Source organism: Pristis pectinata, chromosome 5, assembly GCF_009764475.1.
Source record: "Pristis pectinata isolate sPriPec2 chromosome 5, sPriPec2.1.pri, whole genome shotgun sequence".
NCBI classification, from domain to species: domain Eukaryota; kingdom Metazoa; phylum Chordata; class Chondrichthyes; order Rhinopristiformes; family Pristidae; genus Pristis; species Pristis pectinata.
In genome coordinates, this window is record NC_067409.1 from 60,521,869 (window position 1) to 60,544,977 (window position 23,109).

Sequence of the window (23,109 nt, forward strand, 5' to 3'; positions counted from 1 at the left end):
GCAGCAGCCCTAAAACATGCCCAAAGTCAGGCCTCAAACACATCATCACATTGTCAGTGAGTTGAGGCAATAATTGGTTCCACAAGGATAGAGTTAAGCTGGTTGCCTCCGAGCAGAGACCTCAGGTAAGTACTGTGAGATGATACCTGGATCAAGATCTGTCCAAAACAAAGAATCTGCGGTAACAGAAAAATCATTTCCACTGATTCAGTTCCACCGATTACCTAAAGATTAACAAAAGTGATTATGAAAAAGATTTAGGGGATCAATTTTAAATGATGTTTGTTTTAACAACATGAATTGATTTAATGGTTTATTGGAAAAATCCCACAGCACAGCTGTTTAACATATTTCATCTAAAGACATTGCAGGGGCAAAAGTAGAAAAGTCTTCTGAGATAGCAGTGTAAAGAAAGCTACAGTTACCTGTAACGTTGTATATGTAGTGAAAGCAGTTCCTGTTCAGATGACATGGCTCAGTCTCTGTTTCAGCTGGACAGGGCTTCCCTTCCCCAGACTGCCTTATTGGAAGAGCAGACCGCTCTCGAGTGGCACTACTGTTACAAGGCTGAAAGAAAATACACACGTGCTTTTGAACAACTCATGGCGAGATCTAGTCATATAGGATTTGAGTGTCCTCTGCCACAGTATGTAAATGAAATTTATGCATTACATCAAGAGAAACAAGAGAGATGTAATTTTTGTTTAGTATCAATTAACTTGCTGTGTTGTACAGTTATACTTCACCCCAAGGACTGTCCACAGAAAAGATTCCAATTACCTTTTTAATTAATGAAAGATGCTCAAGAATCTCATCAACACTATGATGCTGCCTTGCTTTATTACTAAAATTAATTACAATGTATTGTTTGCTTTGCATAATAAATATGATAAACAGGTTAGTGCATCGATTAAAGGCAAAAGCAGGTACAATATTCGGTGCAACCGGTCACTGTCTGCCTACCAGAAGACACCTGCTCCAAGCTGTCCATTCAGACATAACACAATCATCAGGGCATGGCAACTTGCACTGCCTGGAACCCAATGGCATTTCTTCTGGGTCACAGAGGTAGTCTTCAACAAATTCAGTGGGACCATCCATTGTATTCTGCATACACCTATTTTCAGAATAAATTATTTAGTTTAACATGAGCTCATGAATCTAATAACATTCACCCTTGTTGAAGTCAGCCTTTGATTGTTGAAATCCAAAACATTAAGTGAGCTTATGTGATAATTATGTTTCCTCAACCAGAAAATTATTCAGTTACTTAGAAATTTCACTGTTTGTGTATATTTTATCAGCAGATTCAAAAATATAATAGTTATTTATACTTGAGAATGTTCTTTGGGGCCTCTCATCTTCATAACATAACATCCACATTTATCCCTTTTTGATATTGAAGTTTAATTGTACCAAGATCAACAGAAGATCCACATCTTCTATTAAAGTATTCATTCCATTCACAAATATGTTATTAAGAACCTTAAGAATTAATCCTCCCAGTTGCCGTCATCCATATAACAAATAAAGGTCTGAAACCAAGGTGCTAATTGAAATCTCAGTGAAATTTATGGCTCAGTTGATAGCACCCTTGCTATAGTGAGAAGGATTTGAGTTTGTGACCTGCTTCAGATACTTGAACAAAAAAATTGGGAGGTGCTAATGATGGCAAAAGCCTGAAGAGAAGGAACCATGTATAACATCAGATACCTGAGGGCTCAAAAAAGAATCTTAATGGTTTCGCAGTTTAGCGAGAGTGGAGCAAAGGGACAGGCTTCCCATATGGCAAATACTGCATGATGATCAGGTGCAGAAACCTTAGATGTGCTTTCCTTTCCCGAGTCTTAGAAAACTGAAATCCATTGTTGTTCCTAATATTGCTCTGGCTGGGATCAGCTAACAAAGGGCAGTATTGGATCTCTAATCTAATTTGAAGTGCATTTACCTCTGAAGCTATTAAGGCAGCAGAATTTTTTTTTTCTATGTGAATGAATGATATCAGACAATTTCAAAGCCTTGGAATAAAAAAAAAGATCATATTTGACTTTACCTCACTTTCCGAGTTTGTACCCCTTCACCACAGTTATCCTTTAGGTCCACAGTGCTCACTTTGCAAACGCTCCATGGCTCTGCTATCCACACGTACTGACTGCAGTCACTGTGGCAGGGAACCACTTCATATACCTATAATATGAATGCACATCATATTGACTTAAATAGATATTAGTTACTTCACATACCAACTCTTAGAGTCTTCCTTCTTGTTCAACACCATTAAAACTGTCCTGAACTTCCAATTTCTGCTGCCTCTCTGCTTATTTTGTAATTACACAATAGATTCACAGCCAAAGGATGCCATTCAATGTCCCTTTACTTCTCCTGGCAACATGATGGATGGGATCATTGTTCCAACTGTGCAGGGTTTGATTTGAGAAGCCTTTAGATAAAGCCCAAGAGGAATACCAAAGGTCAAAGGTGAGATAAAATAGAAGGTGACCTTGATGGATAGAGTAAGACAACAAGCTACAATTATTGACATAAAGGAAAAAAAAGTGGCAGGTCAGGTATCAGAATTAATGACAGACTTGACTGAAAAAATACTGTGCAACACAAATATCATCTCTAGCCCACCGAACTTAATGACTGAATGGAACCAAATGTGTGTATTGGGGAGGGGAGTGGGGGTTTGCCAGGTGATGAATATAACAGCCAGCTAATATCCTTGTGTGCATTTAGCAACTAAAAATGAAATTATCCTCCTCTAAGCTCAATAAGAAGCTTTCAAATAGATGTGTAACAAATATAAGTGAAGCAATCTGTCATTTAATTTGAAAAACACTGAATAAATATTGTTCTGTGAAAAAATCTGAATTATTTTTTTCAGTGAAACAAAATGCTAATATCAGAAACTGATATTATTCTATATGTTGCAGGTATTTGTCTCTGGGGAGTAGGCACTCCATCTGTAATTTCACACTATTAATTCTGGTTCTCTCTCCTTAGATGCTGCCTGATGTGCTGAGTATTTAACAATACTTTTTGCTTCTATTTCCAATTTACATCACCAGGCTCCTGTTTGATTAGAACACCAGGTGCGATTGCTATCCAGAAGTTAAAATTTAAGTATCAAAAAGGCATTAAAGGAGAATTGCTACTTTTGATATACTTAATGTTAGGTAAGTTAAAGTAGTTCCTGACTATATTTAGATTCCATATAATGTAGGGATCTATATAAGGAACTTAGGGTGCAAGTCCATATCTCCCTGAAAGTGGCAACAGAAGTAGATAGGGTGGTAAATAAGGCATGCAGCATGATTGCCTTCATCAGTCAGGGTGTTGAGTATAAAAGTCGGGAAGTCATGTTGCAGCTGTAAAAAAAAAAAAAAAAAATTTGTTTAGGCTGCATTTGGAGTATTGTGTTCAGTTCCGGTCATGGCATTACAGGAAGGATGTGGCGGTTTTGGAGAGGGTGCAGAAGAGATTCACCAGGATGTTGCCTGGATTAGAGAGCATTAGCTATTAAGGAGAGGCTAGACAAACTTGGATTGTTTTCTCTGGACTGTCAGAGGCTGATGGGTGACTTGATACAAGTATATAACATTATGTCAGGCATAGACAGGGGAGATAGAGTCTTTTGCTCAGAGTGGAAATGTCAAATACTAGAGGTCATTGGTTTAAGGTGAGAGGGGAAACGTATAAATAAGTTTTTTTTTTACACAGAGAGTGGGTGGAACCTGGAACACATTGCCAGGGGAAGTGATGGAAACATACCATTGCAATGTTAAGAGGCATTTAAACAGATACAGGAACAGACAGGGAATTGAGGGATATAGACCATGTACAGACAGATGTGTAGTTTAAATAGGCAATATGCTCGGCGCAGACATCAAGAGCCAAAGGGCCTGTTCCTGTGTTGTACTGTTCTATATTCTATACAATGACAAATGAAAAGAGCATGAGACTACATTTATCGCACAGTGATTCTCTCCGAGTCTGATTGTACCTTGACTCTGGATTCAGTCTGCAGATTTGGTTTTAGAGTGAAATATAAAATCTTATTTAAATCAGCAAAACTGAAATGTGCAAAGCATGAGACTAGTGGTAAACTGTATTGTGTTTCTTTTACTCATTTTAATATTTAGTGAATTGATGAACTATTTTTAACTGCAGATATTAGCACGGGGATCCCCGGGTTACAGATGACCTGATGTACGCAAATTCTCCCATACATTTATAAAGAATTTTTCAAGCTAGTAGTAGTAGAAGAAGTAGTAGTAGTAATAATAATAATAAAATGTTTTGTGATATTCATTAATGACTGGATACAATACATATTCCATTAGTTCCATTAGGGTACTGTTAGGGTTCAATGAAATAAAGTAATTACAGCAAGTGTATGAAGAACAATACAAAATAGGTAGCTATAGAAAACAAATGTTTCTGACTTCCAGTGAAATCAGCTCATGGAAAGTTCTCAAGAACCAGGGAATCCCTTACATAACCTGCCTGTATCTGTACTTGAAATAGTCCCTTGTAACTAGTAGTTTACCATTAGTAGTAGCACCTTTTTTTCGAAAGGGAGGAATGAATCAGTAATGGTCGATAACTGAAAATGACAAACCTACAGATGCTGGAAATCTCAAATAAAAACAGAAAATGCTGTTGATAATCAGCAGGCTGAGCAACACCTGTGCAGATAGAAACAGAGTTGATGATTCAGGCCAATGACACAGTACAGATGAAGGATCATTGACCTGATATGTCAGCACTGTTTCTCTTTCCACATATGTTGCCTAACTTGCTGATTATCTGATAACTTATTGGTCTGGATTTTGTAGTTGTAATGGTGGTGACAATACTAGTACTTGTATTCATTGTACCACAGAATCGTGCCACACAAGTGACAGCACATGTACAGTCAAACACGGAAATTCAGAAGTTGCTATCATGTGATGTGGTGCTGCAACCTTCTTCAGTACTCTTGGAGTATAGTACAATACTTTGGTCCCCTGACTTCAGAAAGAAAATGCTGGTATCAGAGGCAGTCCAAAAGAAATTCACTGGACTTATTCCTAGCTGGAAAGGTTGTCTTATCATGAGCAGCTAAAAAAATTAGATCTATGTCCTTTGTAGTTTAGAAGAATGAGAGGTGATCTTATTGAAATGGATAACATCCTAAGGGCATACGGCAGGTCAATGTCAATATTTGTCCATTTGTGGGTGAATCTCAAATGAGAGGACAGAATTACAACATAAGGGCAGTCATTGAAAGCTGCAGTGTATAGGAGCTTTTTCTCAAGGAGGTGATGAATCTCCAGAACTTTCTACTCTGGAAGGTTGTGGAAGCTAGATCATTGGAGGTATTTAGAGAGGAGGTTGATAATTTTTTTGAAAGATCAGGTAAATGAGGGTCGTGGGGAACAGCCACAAAAGAGGAGATGATGCCTGGGGCAAATCAGCCATGATTATATTACATTGGCAGAACAGGCTTGATGGATCGAGTGGCTTACTCCTGCTCATAACGTTCATGTAAAATCAGCAAGCTCATTACAGACTTACCTCACTGTTATGTTATATTTTGCTGTATTAACTGTAACTGAGTTCTTAATGCTTGCTAAGCAAAAATTTCTATATAATTGTTTTTCTGGCCCTAAAAATGCCCTCTATGAATTTTTTGACATTTTTCTGGATTGTCATTCTGATAAGCATTTGAAATAATTTAAACTTTCAACAATATTTCTAATTTGATTATTTAAAGTTTATTTATAATATTTCAACTTTTACCTAATCTTACATACTTTGTTTCGTCTCTATCTCATTTTCTGTGAAATGTTTAAAAACTTAGTTAAAATAGACAATTTACATTGTGCTTTGCTCTTACTGAGAATTTTTCAATGGACAGTTCAGGTAACTCAGACATTATGATTGTTTTAAGTCACTGATCCCCTCAAAATGGCTCAGTGAAGGGGTTATTCATGTCAAAGACATTGGTACTTAATCTGTTGAAAGATATTTTTCAGGGCAATAGAAAGGAGCAACACCTTGCTGTTGACTGAAGAATCTGTGTCATTCAGGTTGTGAAGGAGTCAGTCCACACTAATTTATATTTTATCTAAAATTTCTTAGGATGGTGCAGACCTTCTGCCTTGACAAGTATAAAATTTACATCAAAAAGCAATTTGGAGTACATCAGAAGAATGCTGGAAGAACTCAGTGGGCCAATCAGCATATGTGGATGCAAAAGGTGTAAGTCGACTTTTCAGGTTGAGACCCTGCATCAGGAAAATCGCTTCTATTGATATCTGGGTGCATTAAAATGTGATTAGGATTGGACCCAACATTTATCAGGTGACATATTTATTCATGTCAGCTTTAGGCTTATTAAGCATACTTATGAACGAAAAACATACTTCCTGTCATTTACAACTAAATAGATTTACATTTTCAATTAAAACAATATCAAACATATAAGTATTCAAAGATAAAGCAGTATGATGCCATTTTCCTGGTTAAGTATTTGAAGGTCACCCTAGTAAAGTATGCTTTTGATAATTAAGATGAATTACGCAAAACACATTTAACTTACATTGTGACCAACAGAAAATGAGTATGGGAGGTTAGCCCCTCAAACACAAACAGACACACAAACACACATTATGCATGCAAACACACACACACACACACACACAGATATATGCATATGGTTTAATTCAAACAAGATAAATTGATAATGCCAATGCATAATTAAACATGAATGTAGACAAATGGCAAGGTTGGATTACTACACAAGGCTTTACAATGGATCATGCTGGCTTACCTGAGCCTGATTTGAATATCCAAGTTGTCAATGAAGAGGCACAAAAAAGATATAAAGAAATACCATTATTCAATTTAGTGATTCATTCAGAAAATTCAATACTGTTCTAAATGAAATAACAGAAATTATGATTTCTAATAAGTTTAAGAATAGACCAATAAATCTTTGTGTTCTTACGTAATGTGATTTTCAGCCTTGTAATTCAAATATCATCAATATTAAATTTCTTGATTTCTGCCAACTCCATTTAATATCAAGGTCAAAATTTTACAAACTTTACAGAGTGCTCCAGTTGCAGTTCTAGCTGCAATGAGACAAGTGGGACCTAAACCAGACTGGGTCCAGTTCCACAGGTATTGATCAAAATGTTCAATGTGGCTGTAGGGGACTTTACGATATGGTCTATAGCTATTCATAACAAGTCAGAGGTGCTGGACCATAGCAGGGTCACCATTTGGCATAACTCTGGCTTAATTGCTAGGGGTCATGTCTGCCAAGATTTTTAAGGTCACTTTCTCTTTATTTGATAAGCTAGGTCTTACTTCCATTAAGTAAAGCTCCTTTTGCAGATATTCAGCCTAAAGGGTGGCATTGTGCTTACCCGGAGGTCCACCTCTTTGGACAGTGTACTGAAGTGTTACAGTGGATCTGTTTAAGACCATCAGAACTTACAGTAGAGGGAAGCTGTGTTACTCACTCCCTGTGTCCCATGCTCTTCCTTCTTTATTGGGCCAATCATTTTTTTTTCCCATCCAAAGTCAGGAATTAAAATATCATGGTCTAAATTTTTGTTTGGGCCTTATTAGATTCCCATTGAAAATACTGAGAGTGCAAATTTCTTTTTCTTTAGAAAGCAGTATTGATTTCTTTTTTTGCCAACTGCTTTAATAGAAGTGAATTCTATTGTATAGTTTGAAATGCTTTTTTCAATCCAAGGCAATATTGCAGTTTTACTGCAGGTTAGTGTCACAATGTCAAGCGAAGAGCAAGATCACAGAGAACCCAAAAGTGGCGCTCTGGTACGAGACTGGAGTCGGGATGCTTCCTTAGAACCAAACACAGGTGGCAACTGGAAGTAATCTTGCCTCGGGGCTCTGAGTTGGGGTCCCTACACGAAAACTGGATATCCTAAAAGGAACAGTGAAACCAGGACTGCTCTTGAGTTGACAGCTCAAAGCAGCCAGGAGACAACATATACCCAAAGGTTGACCAATACTCTGGCAACTAGTGCTAGTGAAACCAGGGCTCTTATGCTAGTCACTCAGGTGTGTGTTGTTATGTGATTAGTAGTACATGGAATCCATGTGCTGCACAACGAGGCACCATCAATGGAGCCGAATCAAGGGCCAGCACTCAGAACCATGACAGTTAGCAGCTGTCAGTCTCTTTGTTACCTCAATTTACCCAGTTACTAAGATCTAGTTAACTATAGAGTCATATTATTTTTAAAACTGTTATAACATGCTTTGTTATATAACATGCCAATTATAATGTATTTCATGGGAAAATCCATTAACCTCTTTTAATTATCACAATATCTGTACCCGCTGTTTTTAAAAAAACATAAATATGTAAGTTACCTATGTGTTCAAGTGGATTAAAATAATTTGTCTAAGTGGGGAAGAAAAGTATACATTTGGTATTTTGTGTCTCCATGTCCCTTTGTGTAAACATACTTTTTGGCACATATCTAGAAGACTTAGCACAGGTTGACAGTTTCAGATTTACTTTTTCTCCCACAGTTTCCACTCAGACAGGAAATCAACCTGTTCTTTTTCACTCCAGCTAACAGTTGCTTCCCAGCTGCCCATTTTAATGAGACTTGGCCGAACACATCAGTCTAATGAGTCTCCAAGGTACAAAACTAGATTAGACTTATGAAAGAAGTTGGTTTGATTTTTTTTTCAATCACACACTATGTAGTCATTTATTCTCTTTTTGCTCTACCTCGACATGATCTTTTCAAAAAAAATTGACATTAAATCCCTTGTGAAGTATGCTTTAACTGACTTGTTTCATTGATCTTTTGATATCCACACAAACATGGTGGCCTTGGTCTGTCTGCTGCCAATACAGCATTCAGTACATTGCTCTTAATAGAATCAGAAGCAAAGCCTGAATATTAAAACAAAAAGGAAATTTGAATTTTTGAACTTTCTGGGATATTTGGACACACTTCTTCACCTCTATCTGCTTGACCATTTATTTTCATCAGTGTGGGAGTGGGTGGGTAGGGTGTTGAGGAACAATGAGGGATACACGGCCTGTTCCTAACCTATCACCAATGTCCTTTAGTTATTTGCTATGAGGCACCAGGGAATGCTTGCCCCTGCTGATTATTTGTCCCTGTTCAATACAGCTTCAACTGTAAGGAGGATCAAGTGGATGTCGAATTTGAATATGTCCCTCTTCCCTGTTCATGCCACTATGTGCTTCCTGTGCTATTGGTCAGCTTCAGCGAAAATAACATTGAAATGAAGAAAAACATAGCATCTAATCAAAAAACAACTATATTATGCACTGTCAACATGAGGAGATTCAAAATTAAATTCAAAATGTTCACAACATTTAGTAATATTCATATTTTTGATCAAAAGCTCTATAATTGCATATACTGAATTTATGATTTTAAGACAGGTTTAAAGTCAAATTCCTAATCTGATGTGTAAGTTACATCACCACATTTATGATATTGGGAAATATCCAGTTATAGCTTTGTAAGCACTGTTGTGGCCAATAGGTGTTTAATTAGCTGTCAAGTTCACTGTCAGCTCAACAGTTAAATCAGTCAAAGCTTTCAAATATAACTCAGCAAAATCTACATTCCAGAAATCTGTTTATAATTACCTGGTTGGCGTGATCGAGCTTTGGACAAGGTCGTCCGCCATTGTACGGCTTCTCACGTAACCACTTGGATCTGACCTTCACTCCACTGCCACATGATTTGCTACAGCGAGACCAATTAGACCACTCACTAAGCTTACAGTCAGAAGGGCAGGGAATGACACAGGCTTCCTCTATATATGCTGGTATCAGAGAAAACAATTAAAACAATTATAAGTGTGTGATAGTGACTGTCAGTATACTGCTCATAGTTTAACAAATCATATGATAATGGCATTCCCATAAAAACAGCTCAGTTAATATATGCTTAATGTAAGGGACAGCATATCTCAAAAGAAAAAAAACAAAGGATGATAATGGTATCCTCCACTCTCTGCTACATAAGACAGGAGTCAAGGTTAGATATAATGTTGTGTGTACATCCGCTCATCCATTACTGAGGCTCCGTACTGACAGGAGGTGCTCCCCAAATTTTAGCTAAGTCAGATGCGATAATAGGTTGCTGATTCATAACTGTACATTTTAAACTGCTGCTAAAATTCTCCTCTGAATATTGAATGTTTGACTAAGGCATACAATACTGTAGTCATACAATACTTCAGAAGATGCAGCAGGTCTGAAACTGGCTAAAACCATGATACAACTATGGGTATGGAAAAGAGGGAATGACATGATTTGAAGAGAAGAGTAGATAATCTCTTTGAACTTCCAGAAAATCATTGATAAAGAGCTGCACAAGAAAACAGTGAGTAAGGATAAATGGATCAATTTTGGGTTGGGAGTCTGTAACTAGTGGGTGCTGCAGAGATTGTGCTGGGGCCCCAGCTATTCACAATCTATATCAATGATTGGATGAGGGGACCAAATGTCATTTATGGAAGGTTGATCATGATACAAAGATGGAACATAATGTGGAAACATGAGGTTGTTTACTTTGGTAGAAGAAATAAAAAAGTTGAGTATTTTTTAAATGGTGAGAGATTTTAAAAGGTATTGGCATTCAGAGAGACCTCGATGTGCTTGCACACAAAGCAATTAAGGTTAACAATCAGTACAGCAAGCAATTTGAAAGGCAAAAGACATATTGGCCCTCACTGCAAGAGCCTTTGAGAACATGATTAATATAGGTCTAAGTGAAATTATATAGGTTTCTGGTGAGACAATACCTGGAATAATGCATGCAGGACTGATCTCTCTACCTAGGAATTGATATACTTGTGACAGTGTGAGTGAAAGAAAAGTTCACTAGGTTTACTCCTGGCAAAGAGAGGATTGTCCCGAAGAGGTTAAGCATGTTAGGCCTACACTCTTTAGAAAAATAAGAGGTGATCTCATGGAAACATATACAGACTTATGAGCTTTGTAGGGTAGATGCAAGGATGATGCTTCCCCTGGCTGAGATATCTGGAACCAAGAGTCAGTCTCAAAAGTAAGGTGTTGAGCATTCAGTGCTGAGATGAGAATAAACCTTTTCATAAAAAGTGTTATGAATCTTTGGAACTTTCTGCTTAAAAAGCTATGAAGGCACAGTTAGTATATTCTATTTCTGGATATTGAAGTAATCAAGGGATAATTGATTTACGCAAGAAAGTAGTGCTGAAGTAAAAGATTAGCCGTGATCTTTTAAGTGGAAGAGCAGGCGTGAATGGTTCCTGGTTCTCTTATATTCATCTTCATTGGCCAAAAGTGAAATTGAAGACACCAGAGCATAAGGCTAATTTCCATTGAGTTTGGGGCTAGTACCTCATTAGAGCAGGGTATGTGCAATTTTTGAGCTTTTAGATTGTATCACACCATGAAATGAATACCATGTTATTTTTGCACTGGTACATTCACCCTTGAGTCTGAGGAACTATTTTCACTTTCAAATACTATCTTTATTTATTCAGTTCCAGTATGTTGAACGGAATCTTAGAGATGGTATAATCCAGGAAGGTGAGGACGAGGAGAATAACATAATTCTCATCATGACAACAGACAGATAAGAACTGTTACCTCTTCAACTCTTTCTCTCTGTTTCAAACAAGAGGTAAATATGGTAAACATATGTTTTCTATTTGAGGACCTTGGCTGGAGAGTCTGTAATTTGATACTGCAATGTTTAAATTTCTTGCACTGTTATTTTTAACTAAAATCAATTGTTGAAGTAAAGATTGTTTCATAGAATTTTTAAAACACTTATTTTTGTGTCGGATAGATTTACCTGCTAAATAATCCAATAATCCTTTTCTTTAAGCCTGGCATAGAATTTAAACAACATAGGATTGATTAGTATGAAACAATCAGCACACCCATTTTACTAATGCTATGGGATACCAAACAAATTAAAATAGATGGAGACATTAGAAATAACTTGGCCATGAACAGTGAATCGAGCTGGGATTTCCAGGTATTGGATTTTGTTCTTAACTGTCTGCAATGACTGAAATGAACTGGGATACTGATGGACCACATGATTAGGGGAATCATACCTTAAATAAAATTTCTGGTAAAGCCTATAACCTAAGCAAATTTTAGAAAATTTGACCGTTTTGTAAGATTTCAATTCTCCTGTAATTTTTGTAATCATCCAAACTGTTCAATACTGAAAAGACTGATCCCGCTTTTTGAATTCAGAATTGATCAAAAATTATGAGAAGATTGTCTTCATATTAAACAGGATTTTGCAGCAGAGTGATGCATTTGAAAAATGTAGTCTTATTTTGTTGTGTAGTAATTCGTTTTGCTAGCATTTCTGGAGCTATCAAATGGAGCAAGAGAGTGGGATAAAAATTTGTGAAGAAGGGCTTTTGCCAATACTAAGCTCAAGCCTATCACACTAATGCAGGTATGGAGAAAGAGAATATTTCCTGGACTACAATCTAATATTTCTAGGAATGGGGGTGAAAGAAATGAATATTTAGGATGGCATGTGGGGTGCAAATTAAGTTTCTATTTGTTCTGGATGGAGTTGGGTTGCTTGAGTGTTTCTAGAGCTACACTCATTCAGAGAAGCAGAGAGCATTTCATCAAGTTCCTGGCTTTTGCCTTGTAGATGGTGGAAAGGCTTTGGGATGTCAAGTAACGAGTCACTCACTGCAGGATACCCAGTCTCTGGACTGCACTTGTTGCCAAATTATTCATGTACCTGATCTAGTTTGAGACAATAGCGATTCTCAGGATGTTGATGGTAGGAAACTCAGCAAAGGTAATAATATTAAATGTCAAAGGTAGGTGGTTAGACTCTTATCTCTTGTTGCAGATGGTCATTGTCTATCATTCTTCTGGCACAAATGGTACTTGCCACTTATTATTGTGAATGTTGTTTAGGTTTTGCTGCATGCAGGCACAGACAGTCTAATGTTGTCAGTGGAATTGTATGGTCCTGTGGGAAGGGCCTAGAAACAGTCTTAGTCTCAAGAATATAGGATCAACCATAGGATTCAGGTGAAATTCCTTCAGTCAGAGGATCACAAATCTATATCATGCTGTACCATTGATGGTTGCAGATACATTGTTGTTGATAATATACAAGATTGTGATAAATAGATTTTTTTAGCACTGAGAGAATCAAGGCCTTTAGGGATAAGACAGGAACACTGAATGTTCAGGATTAGGATGTTAAGGATCAACTGTTATTTTGTTGAATGGCATTGCAGGTTTTAAAGAATGTGTGGTCAACTTTCTTCTTTCAAACTGAAATATTTTTTCTCATGACTTTTTGGAGAAATAACATGCTGGTGAATAATTTTTGACATGCATAAACACTAATAAAAAATATTCTTCGTTACTGTTTTACTAACCATGTCTGTTGCATCGTCCTGATTCCACAAGTCTATTATTTTGATCTCGACAGGCCAACGCCTGATAGCGATAACCCCGTCCACACTCCTTGATATCTCCTTGGACCTTCATGCCAAGCATGGTCTCCATCTTTCCCTCAGGCAGAATGCAGTCTGACCAGTTGCCTATAGGTTGGGCTGTGTATTTGTCGCAGGGACAGAACTGGGTTTCGATCAGAGGGAAAAGTTGAGTGTTCCTACACTTTTCTCTCTTCTTGCTCTTACCTGATGGTAAAAATGAAAATATGCATCAACCAAGGAAAATATTAGAATAAAACCAACATTTAATTGCTCGCAAAAATATTGCCATATTTAGCAAAACAAGGTATTCTGAAAGTAAACTTTTCTTCTCCAGTTTCATATGATGACCCATTTCAATGTATTACACTTAAGTGGCTCATCTGGATTACAACAGACAGCAGCTCACTTAATCTTATATTGGGCCACATTATGAGAGGATCCAGACACATTCCCAACTGTTCAAAGTTCTTAATCTTAGCCATATGCTAAAGTGCTTTAGGAACATCAAACACTTCCTTTCAGGGAAGGGCAACATGAAGAATATTATCAAGTAGTTCCCCCAGCTTTTATAGTGGTAGCTTGTTTGGGAACAATATTGTGAAAGTGTGTAGTTACCTGCCCAGCTACTTTTTTGATAGTCCTTGGCTTAGAAGTGAAGGAGCATTTCTGCCTCTTCAATGTCATACTTAATTCATAATGAATATTCATCCATGTTTTTGTCATCTCTCAACACAATTATCCCAATGCCTCCTTTATTGATTTCCAATCCTCTGCACTCCATAAACTGGAGAGTATGCAATAGCAAACTAAGCAGACCATCCAAATGAACCTAATGCTAAGCAGGAATCATAGATTCATTGATTCATAGATTCACACAAAAATAAAAACAATATCATTGTTAAAAAACAAGTAGTTTTTATCAGTTTTGAAAATGAAAATATTTTGTAAGACATACTTTTGCTGAAGCTATGCCCGGGTGTAGGGGTTAAGCATTATATTTTTAACCATGTTCTGGTCAATTAGAGAAGATATCTGGCTTACCTAATTCTTCTCAGTAACACTTTTTTGAAGTCTGCAGATTAAACTTCATGATTTGAAAAATAAGCTGATAGATACAGCTAAAATGAATAATCAGAATTTTAGTGTCTCTGGGAGTGAAAACCAGCAGTCAATCAATCAGAGAATATTTGTACTTGAGTAGTGTAGTTGCAGGATTGATGCCAACCACAGGGCAATGAGGCTAATCCGTGAATGGGGTGGGGTGGGGGGCTCGGGCCCTTTAAGAATCTTCTCTTTGAAGATAGCTGCCCTTAGAATGTTAGTTGCTGGAATGGGAAAAAATACTGCCAGCTGTCTGAACATAAAGGTGGAGGCCCTGAAAATGGCTAGGAGTTGAAAAGTTGAAAGATTCTGCTTTTCATTTTGTTTTAAAAATTGTTTGAAACTTGGATTGTTCCAATTAATGTTTACAAGGAACAAGTGGCTCTGAAATGGTAGACCATTTAATAGAGGCTTGATATCTTTTCCAGACACTGATATAACATTGCAATTAAATGCAGCAAATTGAGTTGAAAAATTCTTGAGAGAAGCTGGTTCTTAATCCTCTGTGTATCAAAATATAATTAGAATCCAATATCAATCTAACTATTCACAAAAGTAACTTATCACAGCTACTGTAAAGATCTTAATCTACAGTTCTTTGCAACAAGTATTCAATGCACCACTGGATTTATGAGGTTCTATTTCGTGTTTTAGTTCAATAATCAAAAGGGATCTGATAGCATAGATACCTAGAGCATTATTTACCAATGCATTCCATAAAGCAGATTTGTCAGTTATATTGGTTTTGTGGTGTTGTTTTGGAAATAATGTAATGAACCAAAAATGCTATGCTTAAAATAGAGCAAACGTTTGCTTATAGGATATAAATGCAAAATTCTGTCATTAAAATTGTCACCGTAAGAAATGAATACAAAAGAAAAATGAACTATGTATTGCATTATCAAATTCTGTCATAATCAACTATATAGATAGATACATGCCCAATACATCACGGGCACGTCCCTCCCCACACTTGGTTGTGTCTACAGGAGGCGCTGCTTCAAGAAGGCAACATCCATCATCAAAGATCACCACCATGCAGGCCATGCCATCTTCTCACTGTTAACATCGGGCAGGAGGTACAGAAGCCTGAAGTCCCACACCACCTGGTTCAAGAATAGCTACTTCCCTTCAACCATTCAGTTCCTGAACCAACCGGCAAAACCCTCATCACTACAGTTTAGCAACGTGATGACCATTTTGACCACTTTGCACTAAAATGGACTTTTTTTTTGTTTTGTGTTCTCTTGTAAATATTGTGTATAATCTATGTTTAATTTATGTTTTTCTTGTGAATGCTGCTTAAATGATGCTATGTGCCTGTGATGCTGCTGTAAGTGTTTTTCATTGCACCTGTGCATACATGTACTTGTGCATATGACGATAAACTCGACTTTGACTTTATTAATTGTCTAATGCTGACTTCCCCCTCATGCAAGAATATATAAAAATATGAACAGGATGGAACAGATGTGAACATGCATGTTTACTTTGTGGCATCAGTTTAAGGTGGGGTGGTCACACAGTAGGTTTGTTAATTGACTTACTTACCAACAATTGTTCTTCGTCTGGTTTGTACTGTACCACAGTCCCCAGTGCAGGAAGAAAACTTAGACCAGTTGGTGAACTGGCAGTCATCCTGGCAGGGCAATTGACAATGTTGAGTTAAAACTGGCATTGTGCCAGCCCACTTCAGGCAATTGCTCATGTCCACTTGACCACCATCTTGCTTTCGACATGATAACGCTGAAAGAAAAGGAAGACTTGGATTAATGCAACAACTTTCACAACCTCAGGATGTCCCATATTAGATTTACAGAATTAAAGTATTTCTTTGATATTGACTGTGGAGATGTAGAAACTGCAACTGCCAAATTGTACACAGCAAAATCCTGCAAATAGCAATAAGATGAAATAATTTTTTTTGACATGTTGGTTGAAGGATAATTTTGGGCAGAAGAACTTTTCTCTATTTCAGAGTAGTGTTTTGGTGAGCAGATGGAGCCATGTCACTTCCAACAAGTTTTAGAAGACAAGAAGTAAGCTAGGTTATTTTAGGTGAAATAGTTAGATAGCCAGACCAGTAAGTGTTTTGTGAAGCTTTAAAAAGAGGCATGGAAAGTTAGCTAAAGACAGAGGTAGGCCACGGACACTTAATCACAAAACACACTGTGATTAGAGCCAGGGTTAATATGGTTGGAATATTAAAAACAGGATAGGAAGTGACATCATCTCTCTTTCTTATGCAGTCCCTTTGAGTGAGGATGACTTATTCCACTCTGGTTATGTAGGTTCTAAGGTGGCTAAAGGGCTCTGAACAGGAAGATGGTAGATGCTTGCTGAGGGTTATTAATCATTAGGGATATTGTATCTCCTAATTTTTCTGCAGATATACTGGCTGTCTACAGTTGCATTGATGAAACAGAAACAATAGTCATCTAAGTCCTGTAAGGGGTCTAAGGATCAAAGTCTGAGAAGGCAAGAACACAAAAACACAAGAAAATAGGAGCAAGAATAGGCCACTGGGCTCCTTGAGCCTGCCCCACCTTTCAATATGACCATGGCTGGTCTTAACTCCTCTTCTTTGCCAGTTCATCATAACCTTCAATTCCTTGATCTTTCAAATTTCTATCTTTCTTATTAAATATCATTATTATTATTAAATATATTTAATGATCTGGAGTTCACCATCCTTGGGGGCAGAAAATTCCAGAGATTCACTACCTTATGTACACATTCACTAATGTGTACATAAAATCCTTATGATGAGATAATGGAATCTGGTTTTCACCAAATCATTGTTTCAGTAAAATTGGTGACTTTTGCTCTGAAGCTAAAGTATAAAGAGAATGACTACATGGCTTACAGTGGTGTACTTTATGTGGTGCCTATGCACACTATACCAACCTTTCTGATGACTAGTATCCATGTTTGAACCAGGACTAAGCAAATTACTACTTTCATATGTCTACCTGAGAACATTATAAAGGATGTGAACATTAATTGACTAATACAAAATTATTATAATGGTTAGTGAGCACTGTATGGTTAATTCTGCAATTGATTGTTGAATTGGGGCTGGTCACACCAGATTGAAGTGATTAATGATTTAGATGAGGAAATTAAAAGTAATGTTTCCAAGTTGGTGGACAACACAAAGCAGGGTAGGGGTGTGAGGAGGATTCAGAAACGTTCCAGTGTGATTTGGACAGGTTGAGTGAGTGGGCAAATGCATGGCAGATGCAATATAATGTGAATAAAGGAGAGGGTTTCCACTTTGATGGCAAAGTTGGAAGACTGATTATAAAGAAATGTTGATAGTTTAGGAAAGTGGGCGGGGGGGGGGGGGGGTGGAATTCAATGAGACCTGGATGTCTTTGCACAACAGTTGATGAAAGAAAACATTCAGGTACAGCAGTCTGTTAACAAGATGAATAATATGTTGGTCTTTATAACACAAGGTTTATGAGTACAGGAGGAGGATGTCTTACTGCAATTGTACTGGGCTTCAGTGAGATCACTCCTTGGGTATTGTGACCAGCTGTAGTTTCCTTATTTCAGGAATGATGTTCTTGCTTTGGAAGGAGTGTAACACGGGTTCACCCAACTGATTCCTGGAATGGCAGGACTGAAGAGTAGTGATTGGGACAATTAGGCTTGCATTTGCTAGGGTTTAGAAGAATGAGAGGGGACCTCAATGAAACTTACAAAATCCTGACCAGACTGGACTTCATCATTCAGGGCGTTGAGTTTAGCAGTTGTATAAGTAGTTGGTGAGGCCACACTTGGAGTACTGTGTACAGTTTTGGTCACCCTGTTATAGGAAAGACGTGGTTAAACTGGAAAGAATTTAGAAAAGATTTATGAGCATGTTGCCAGGACTAGAGGACCTGAATTACAGGGAGAGGTTGGCCAGGCTAGGTCTTTATTCCTTGGAGTGTAGGAGAATGAGGGGTGATCTTATAGAGGTTTATAAAATCATGAGGGACATAGATAAGGTGGATGGGAGCTGTATTTTCCCCAGGGTAGGGGAGACCAAAACTAGGGGGCATAGATTTAGGGTGAGAGGGGAAAGATTTAGAAAGGACCTGGGGGGCAACTTTTTCATGCAGAAGATGGTGAGTATATGGAACGAGCTGCCAAAGGAAGTGGTTGAGTCAGGTATAACAGTATCATTGAAGGAGCACTTAGATAGGTGAATGCAGCGGCAGAGCTTAGAGGGATATGGGCCCAATGCAGGAAATTGGGACTATGGGTGGGCACCATGGTCAGTATGGACTCATTGGGCTGAAGGGCCTGTATCCATGCTGTATTGCTCTATGACTCTGTAACTGGGGATCACAGGGTTAGGATATTGGGTAAGCCACTTGGGACTATATGAGGAAAAATGTATTCAGCCAAAGTACGGTGAACCTATGGAATTCTTTGCCACAGATGACAGTTGAAACCAATTCATTTCAAGGAAGTGTAATCTGCATGATGAAGTGATCAATGGGATAATGGGGAAAAGCAAGAACACTGTACAGAATTTGCTTGATTTGTCATGATTGTTTTGAGGACAGATCAGGCTTGGAGGGTCAGATATCCCACTCATACTCCTATTTTAAAGTTTCTGTGACATTTGAGTCATCACTTAACAGTGCTCAAATGCTGAGAAAAGAGGTATGTATCAAATGATCTATGTGGACAGATATTGGGATACAGTTGTGTGCAAATATGAAGCAATTTGCATGTGGAAATCTATAATGAATTTGCTCTGAGAAACCGGTTTCAGACATGTCCATTACCTGACAATAGTGCAACTTAAAATGGTTAATATAGTTCAGCTGAATGTGAAAAATATGTCATTAATGACAAAGGCTAGCTAAAGTTAAGCAAGCTGGCTTAAGTGATGTTGATTGAAATTTGAGGTTAAAGTGGAAACGGGCAAGGCATTTGAACTGAGACAGTGAGAAGCTGTGAAGAAATGATACCTAGTAAAAATTATCCACAAGATGGATGTGAATTAATGGAGAGGTGGAGGATCTTTTAACACTGCAATTTCATTACTAAAAGGTGAAATGTAGCTTTCTGTATGAAAAACAATGTACAATGACTTTCCTTGTCTACATCATTGCTTGACATATATTGCTTGAGGCAAATGTTTAGAGGACTTGGCTGATCTGCTAACATCTTAAAAACAGTGGACCCCCAGCATAGGGATAAAATAAGATTGAGTGAAATTTGGAAACAGCTACTCATCCTCAAGGCTGCGGTTGTAAGAAAGTGGGTTTATGAGGTTATTTAGAGGGGTCAAGCTTGAAAAGATTAAATAACTGAAGTTTTGGCTGTAATTGCAGTCCTGCATAGATGCAGAGAAATCGGGGCTTCGTATCAAATGGTAACAGGTGGAGGATATCTGCTTTGCACAAGAATGTTGTTATTGTAGGCTGAGGATGAACTTCAGAGATGAAGCCATCTGTTCTGTTATCTCTTATTTCTTCTAAATGTAGTTGTGCACGCTATCAAATATATTTTCCTTTTACTGTTTTTCAGCATTAAAACACTTTAATCTTATTTCACCCCTGATAAAAGTAGTATAAAGATAAATGCTAAATATAGCTTTCATGTTATAACTCTTTTTGCACAGTTCTTAATTTTTCACAACGATAGAAACCAAAAGCAAGCACAGAAAGAGTTTATAGAGAGACTGAGCAAAGGAGGACCACAAAAAAGGGTTTGCATGGAAGTTGATCATGTAGTGCCATGTCCCTAGAGGCAATCCACACACACAGTTTGTCTGCCTTACATGATGGTATGTCTTACACACAGGTCAGCCTTAGATTTCCCTCAAAGACAAGTGAAACTTTACTAGGAGCAAAAGTAGAATTACTACAAATAGCTCTTCCAACAGTGTATGACGCTTATAGTACTGCACTGTTAGTATAGATTTTTGAACTCAATTCATTGGACTCAATTCCTATACCATGAAATTATCTGAAGTTGAGTCAGGCCATTCACATTCTAAAGGTATCTGAGACAACACTGAGTTTTTATCAACATATCTGCTTTATTAATAAAACTATCTATTTTCTTGTCTTTGGCATCACCTGCTCACCAAGTGCCCCACTCAGTTGCAGACGAAATCCCCATTTATGCCTTTGTTAGGCTTGAAAATTCCAATACTCTTCTGGCTGGCTTCAAAATTTTCAGTCCTGTAGAAACTCATACTCATTCATAACTCCGTGCCATGGTCTCACTGAGTTTCATTCATCTATTTAGACTGCACGTGCAGATTTACATTGGTTCCTGATTTGACTGTCTCAATTTTAAAATCCATATCCTTATTTTAAACACTCTCTGATGCATTGAGTCTGCCCATCTCTCCAACCTTTTCCAACCTGATAGTGCTTCTGAATCTATGTACTGAGATATTTTACTATATTACAGGTGCTATACAAATACAAGCTTTGCTTATTGTTCAGATTTGTGGAATGGGACTTGAACTCAGAATGTTTTGGCTCAGAAATGAAATTGCAGAAGAAATAAAACTGCATAAAGTTAGTTTGTTCAAAATATTAACCTTGGTTGAAAAAAAATCCATTGTTAAATAACTCTAGTACATCCATTAGGGTACATAGCAGTCAGGTACCTATGCAGGAAGCTTCAGCTGCAATAAGTCAGGCATTGCATATTTTCTGAGTTTCACACATACCATCATGTAAGGCAGACAAACTGTGGGCGTGGATTGCCTCTAGGGACTGGGATATTGTGGCCATAACAGAAATGTGACTGAGAGAAGGGCAGGACTGCCAGCTCAATATTCTGGGATGCCAATGCTTTAGGCATGACAGAGGAACAGGTAAAAGTGGAGGGGGTGTTGCCTTTTTGATAAGAGAGGACATAACAGCAGTGCTTAGAGAGGGTAATCTTGAGGGATCATCTAACAAAGCCATTTGGGTAGTGGTTAAATTTTGGATTTTTGTTTTCATTTTTCATGATCGGGGTCTAGCATTAGTTGCTGCTCCTTAATTGTCCTTGATAAGCTGGTGATAAGTCAGCTCCTTGAAATGCTGCAGTCCTTCTGATGGAGGTGCTCCAACAGTGCTGTTGAGGTGACTAAGGCCCAGCAATATTTTCCAATCCAGCAACAGAATGAAACTTAGAGGGGACCTGTTCATGTGCCTGCTGCCCTGGTTCTTCTACGTGGGAGAGGTCGTGGGTTTAGGACGTGCTACCAGAATAGCTTAAATGCGTTTCTAGTTGGTAAACACAGCAGCCATTATGCGCCAATGATGGAGAAAACAACTGCTAAGGGTAGTAGAAGGGGTATCAGTAAAGTGGGCTGCCTTGTCCTAGAGTTTCTTGATAGCTTTTGGAGCTGTATTCAAGCAGGCAAGTGGAGAGTATTCATCATCAAATTATGGAAAGGGTTTGGGGTGTCAGGCAATGATTCACTCCCTCTGATCAGCATTTGTAGTCACAGTATGCGGCTGCTCCATTTGAGCTTCTGATCAATGTTGGACCCCCAGGACAATAATGATGCGAGACTCAATTCTGGGGAGGAGTTGGAGTTTTGGGGAATACTGGAAGGATTTGGGATTTGCGATAGATGATAGGAGAGGCTTAGCATTGTGGTTTCAGGTCGAGGAAGTGGGAGAGGCAGGGTTTGTGGGACAAATTGGGAAAGGGAGATTAGAAATTTCTGAAGGGAAGTGGGCATAGAAACAATGCTTTTTGTAAGGGTGATCAGGAGTGAAGGGTAGTGGGAGGGGGAAATTTGGGCCAGTGGCATATGGTGGAATAGGGGAAATCACAGGGCAGGGTGGATTATGTGTTCAGGAAATTAGATTGGGGAGGTGAAGGAAGGGCTAGGAGTCAAGATTTTTGGAGGGGTGATTCAGTGTGATGCTAGTATTAGAGGTGGGTAGAAGGTACCTTTAAGGCATCCAGTTGTGGTGCCGTGCAAGTAGGACCATCTTAAATTGGAAATGCTCAATGATCAGCGTCTCAAGGACAATGTGATCCAAGTTCCCTTGCCATGCTCCAAAACAAGCATTGCATGGGGAATGACATTATCTTGTGCACTACCTAAGGTTGTAAGTATGACTTATGCCAGGAAAAACCTGGTCAAATTTCTTGATTGATATGATGTTATCCAGAAATAATTGCAATTATAAACAACATCAGGTAAAAAAAAGATTTTCAGTCATATGTTGATGAATAAAACAGTGCTATGTAAACTAAATTTTAGGCTTATTACATTCCAGCATTGTTGTATTGTTGCAATATGACTTAACATTTTTTTCTCTCCCTCTGAGTAAAGCTCCTCTATGCCAACAATGCACCTTAACTCAATCACACTGAAGAATACTTATCTAATATTTCATTTTCCTTTGGGTCAGAAAGGTGCATGCCAGAATTACTAATAACAATAAGAACCATGTGCATCCAAAATAGTATGTGGAACTGAATGCAAAAAATATCACAAAGGCATGGATGATTTAACCATTGAAGGAAATG

At 38.0% G+C, this 23,109-nt stretch overlaps 1 protein-coding gene across 1 annotated transcript in view; it reads right to left on the reverse strand.

Annotated features, from left to right (window-relative positions):
* thsd7aa (thrombospondin, type I, domain containing 7Aa) overlaps positions 1-23,109 on the reverse strand; it is a 299,272-nt gene that overhangs the window by 34,971 nt on the left and 241,192 nt on the right. Inside the window, exons 12-18 of the mRNA XM_052016677.1 lie at positions 16,159-16,353; positions 13,447-13,710; positions 9,668-9,846; positions 6,821-6,826; positions 2,054-2,187; positions 964-1,117; positions 426-567 (exon numbers count right to left, since the gene is read on the reverse strand). Of these exons, the coding sequence (XP_051872637.1) occupies positions 426-567; positions 964-1,117; positions 2,054-2,187; positions 6,821-6,826; positions 9,668-9,846; positions 13,447-13,710; positions 16,159-16,353 (1,074 nt within the window). The remainder of the gene's footprint in view (positions 1-425; positions 568-963; positions 1,118-2,053; positions 2,188-6,820; positions 6,827-9,667; positions 9,847-13,446; positions 13,711-16,158; positions 16,354-23,109) is intronic.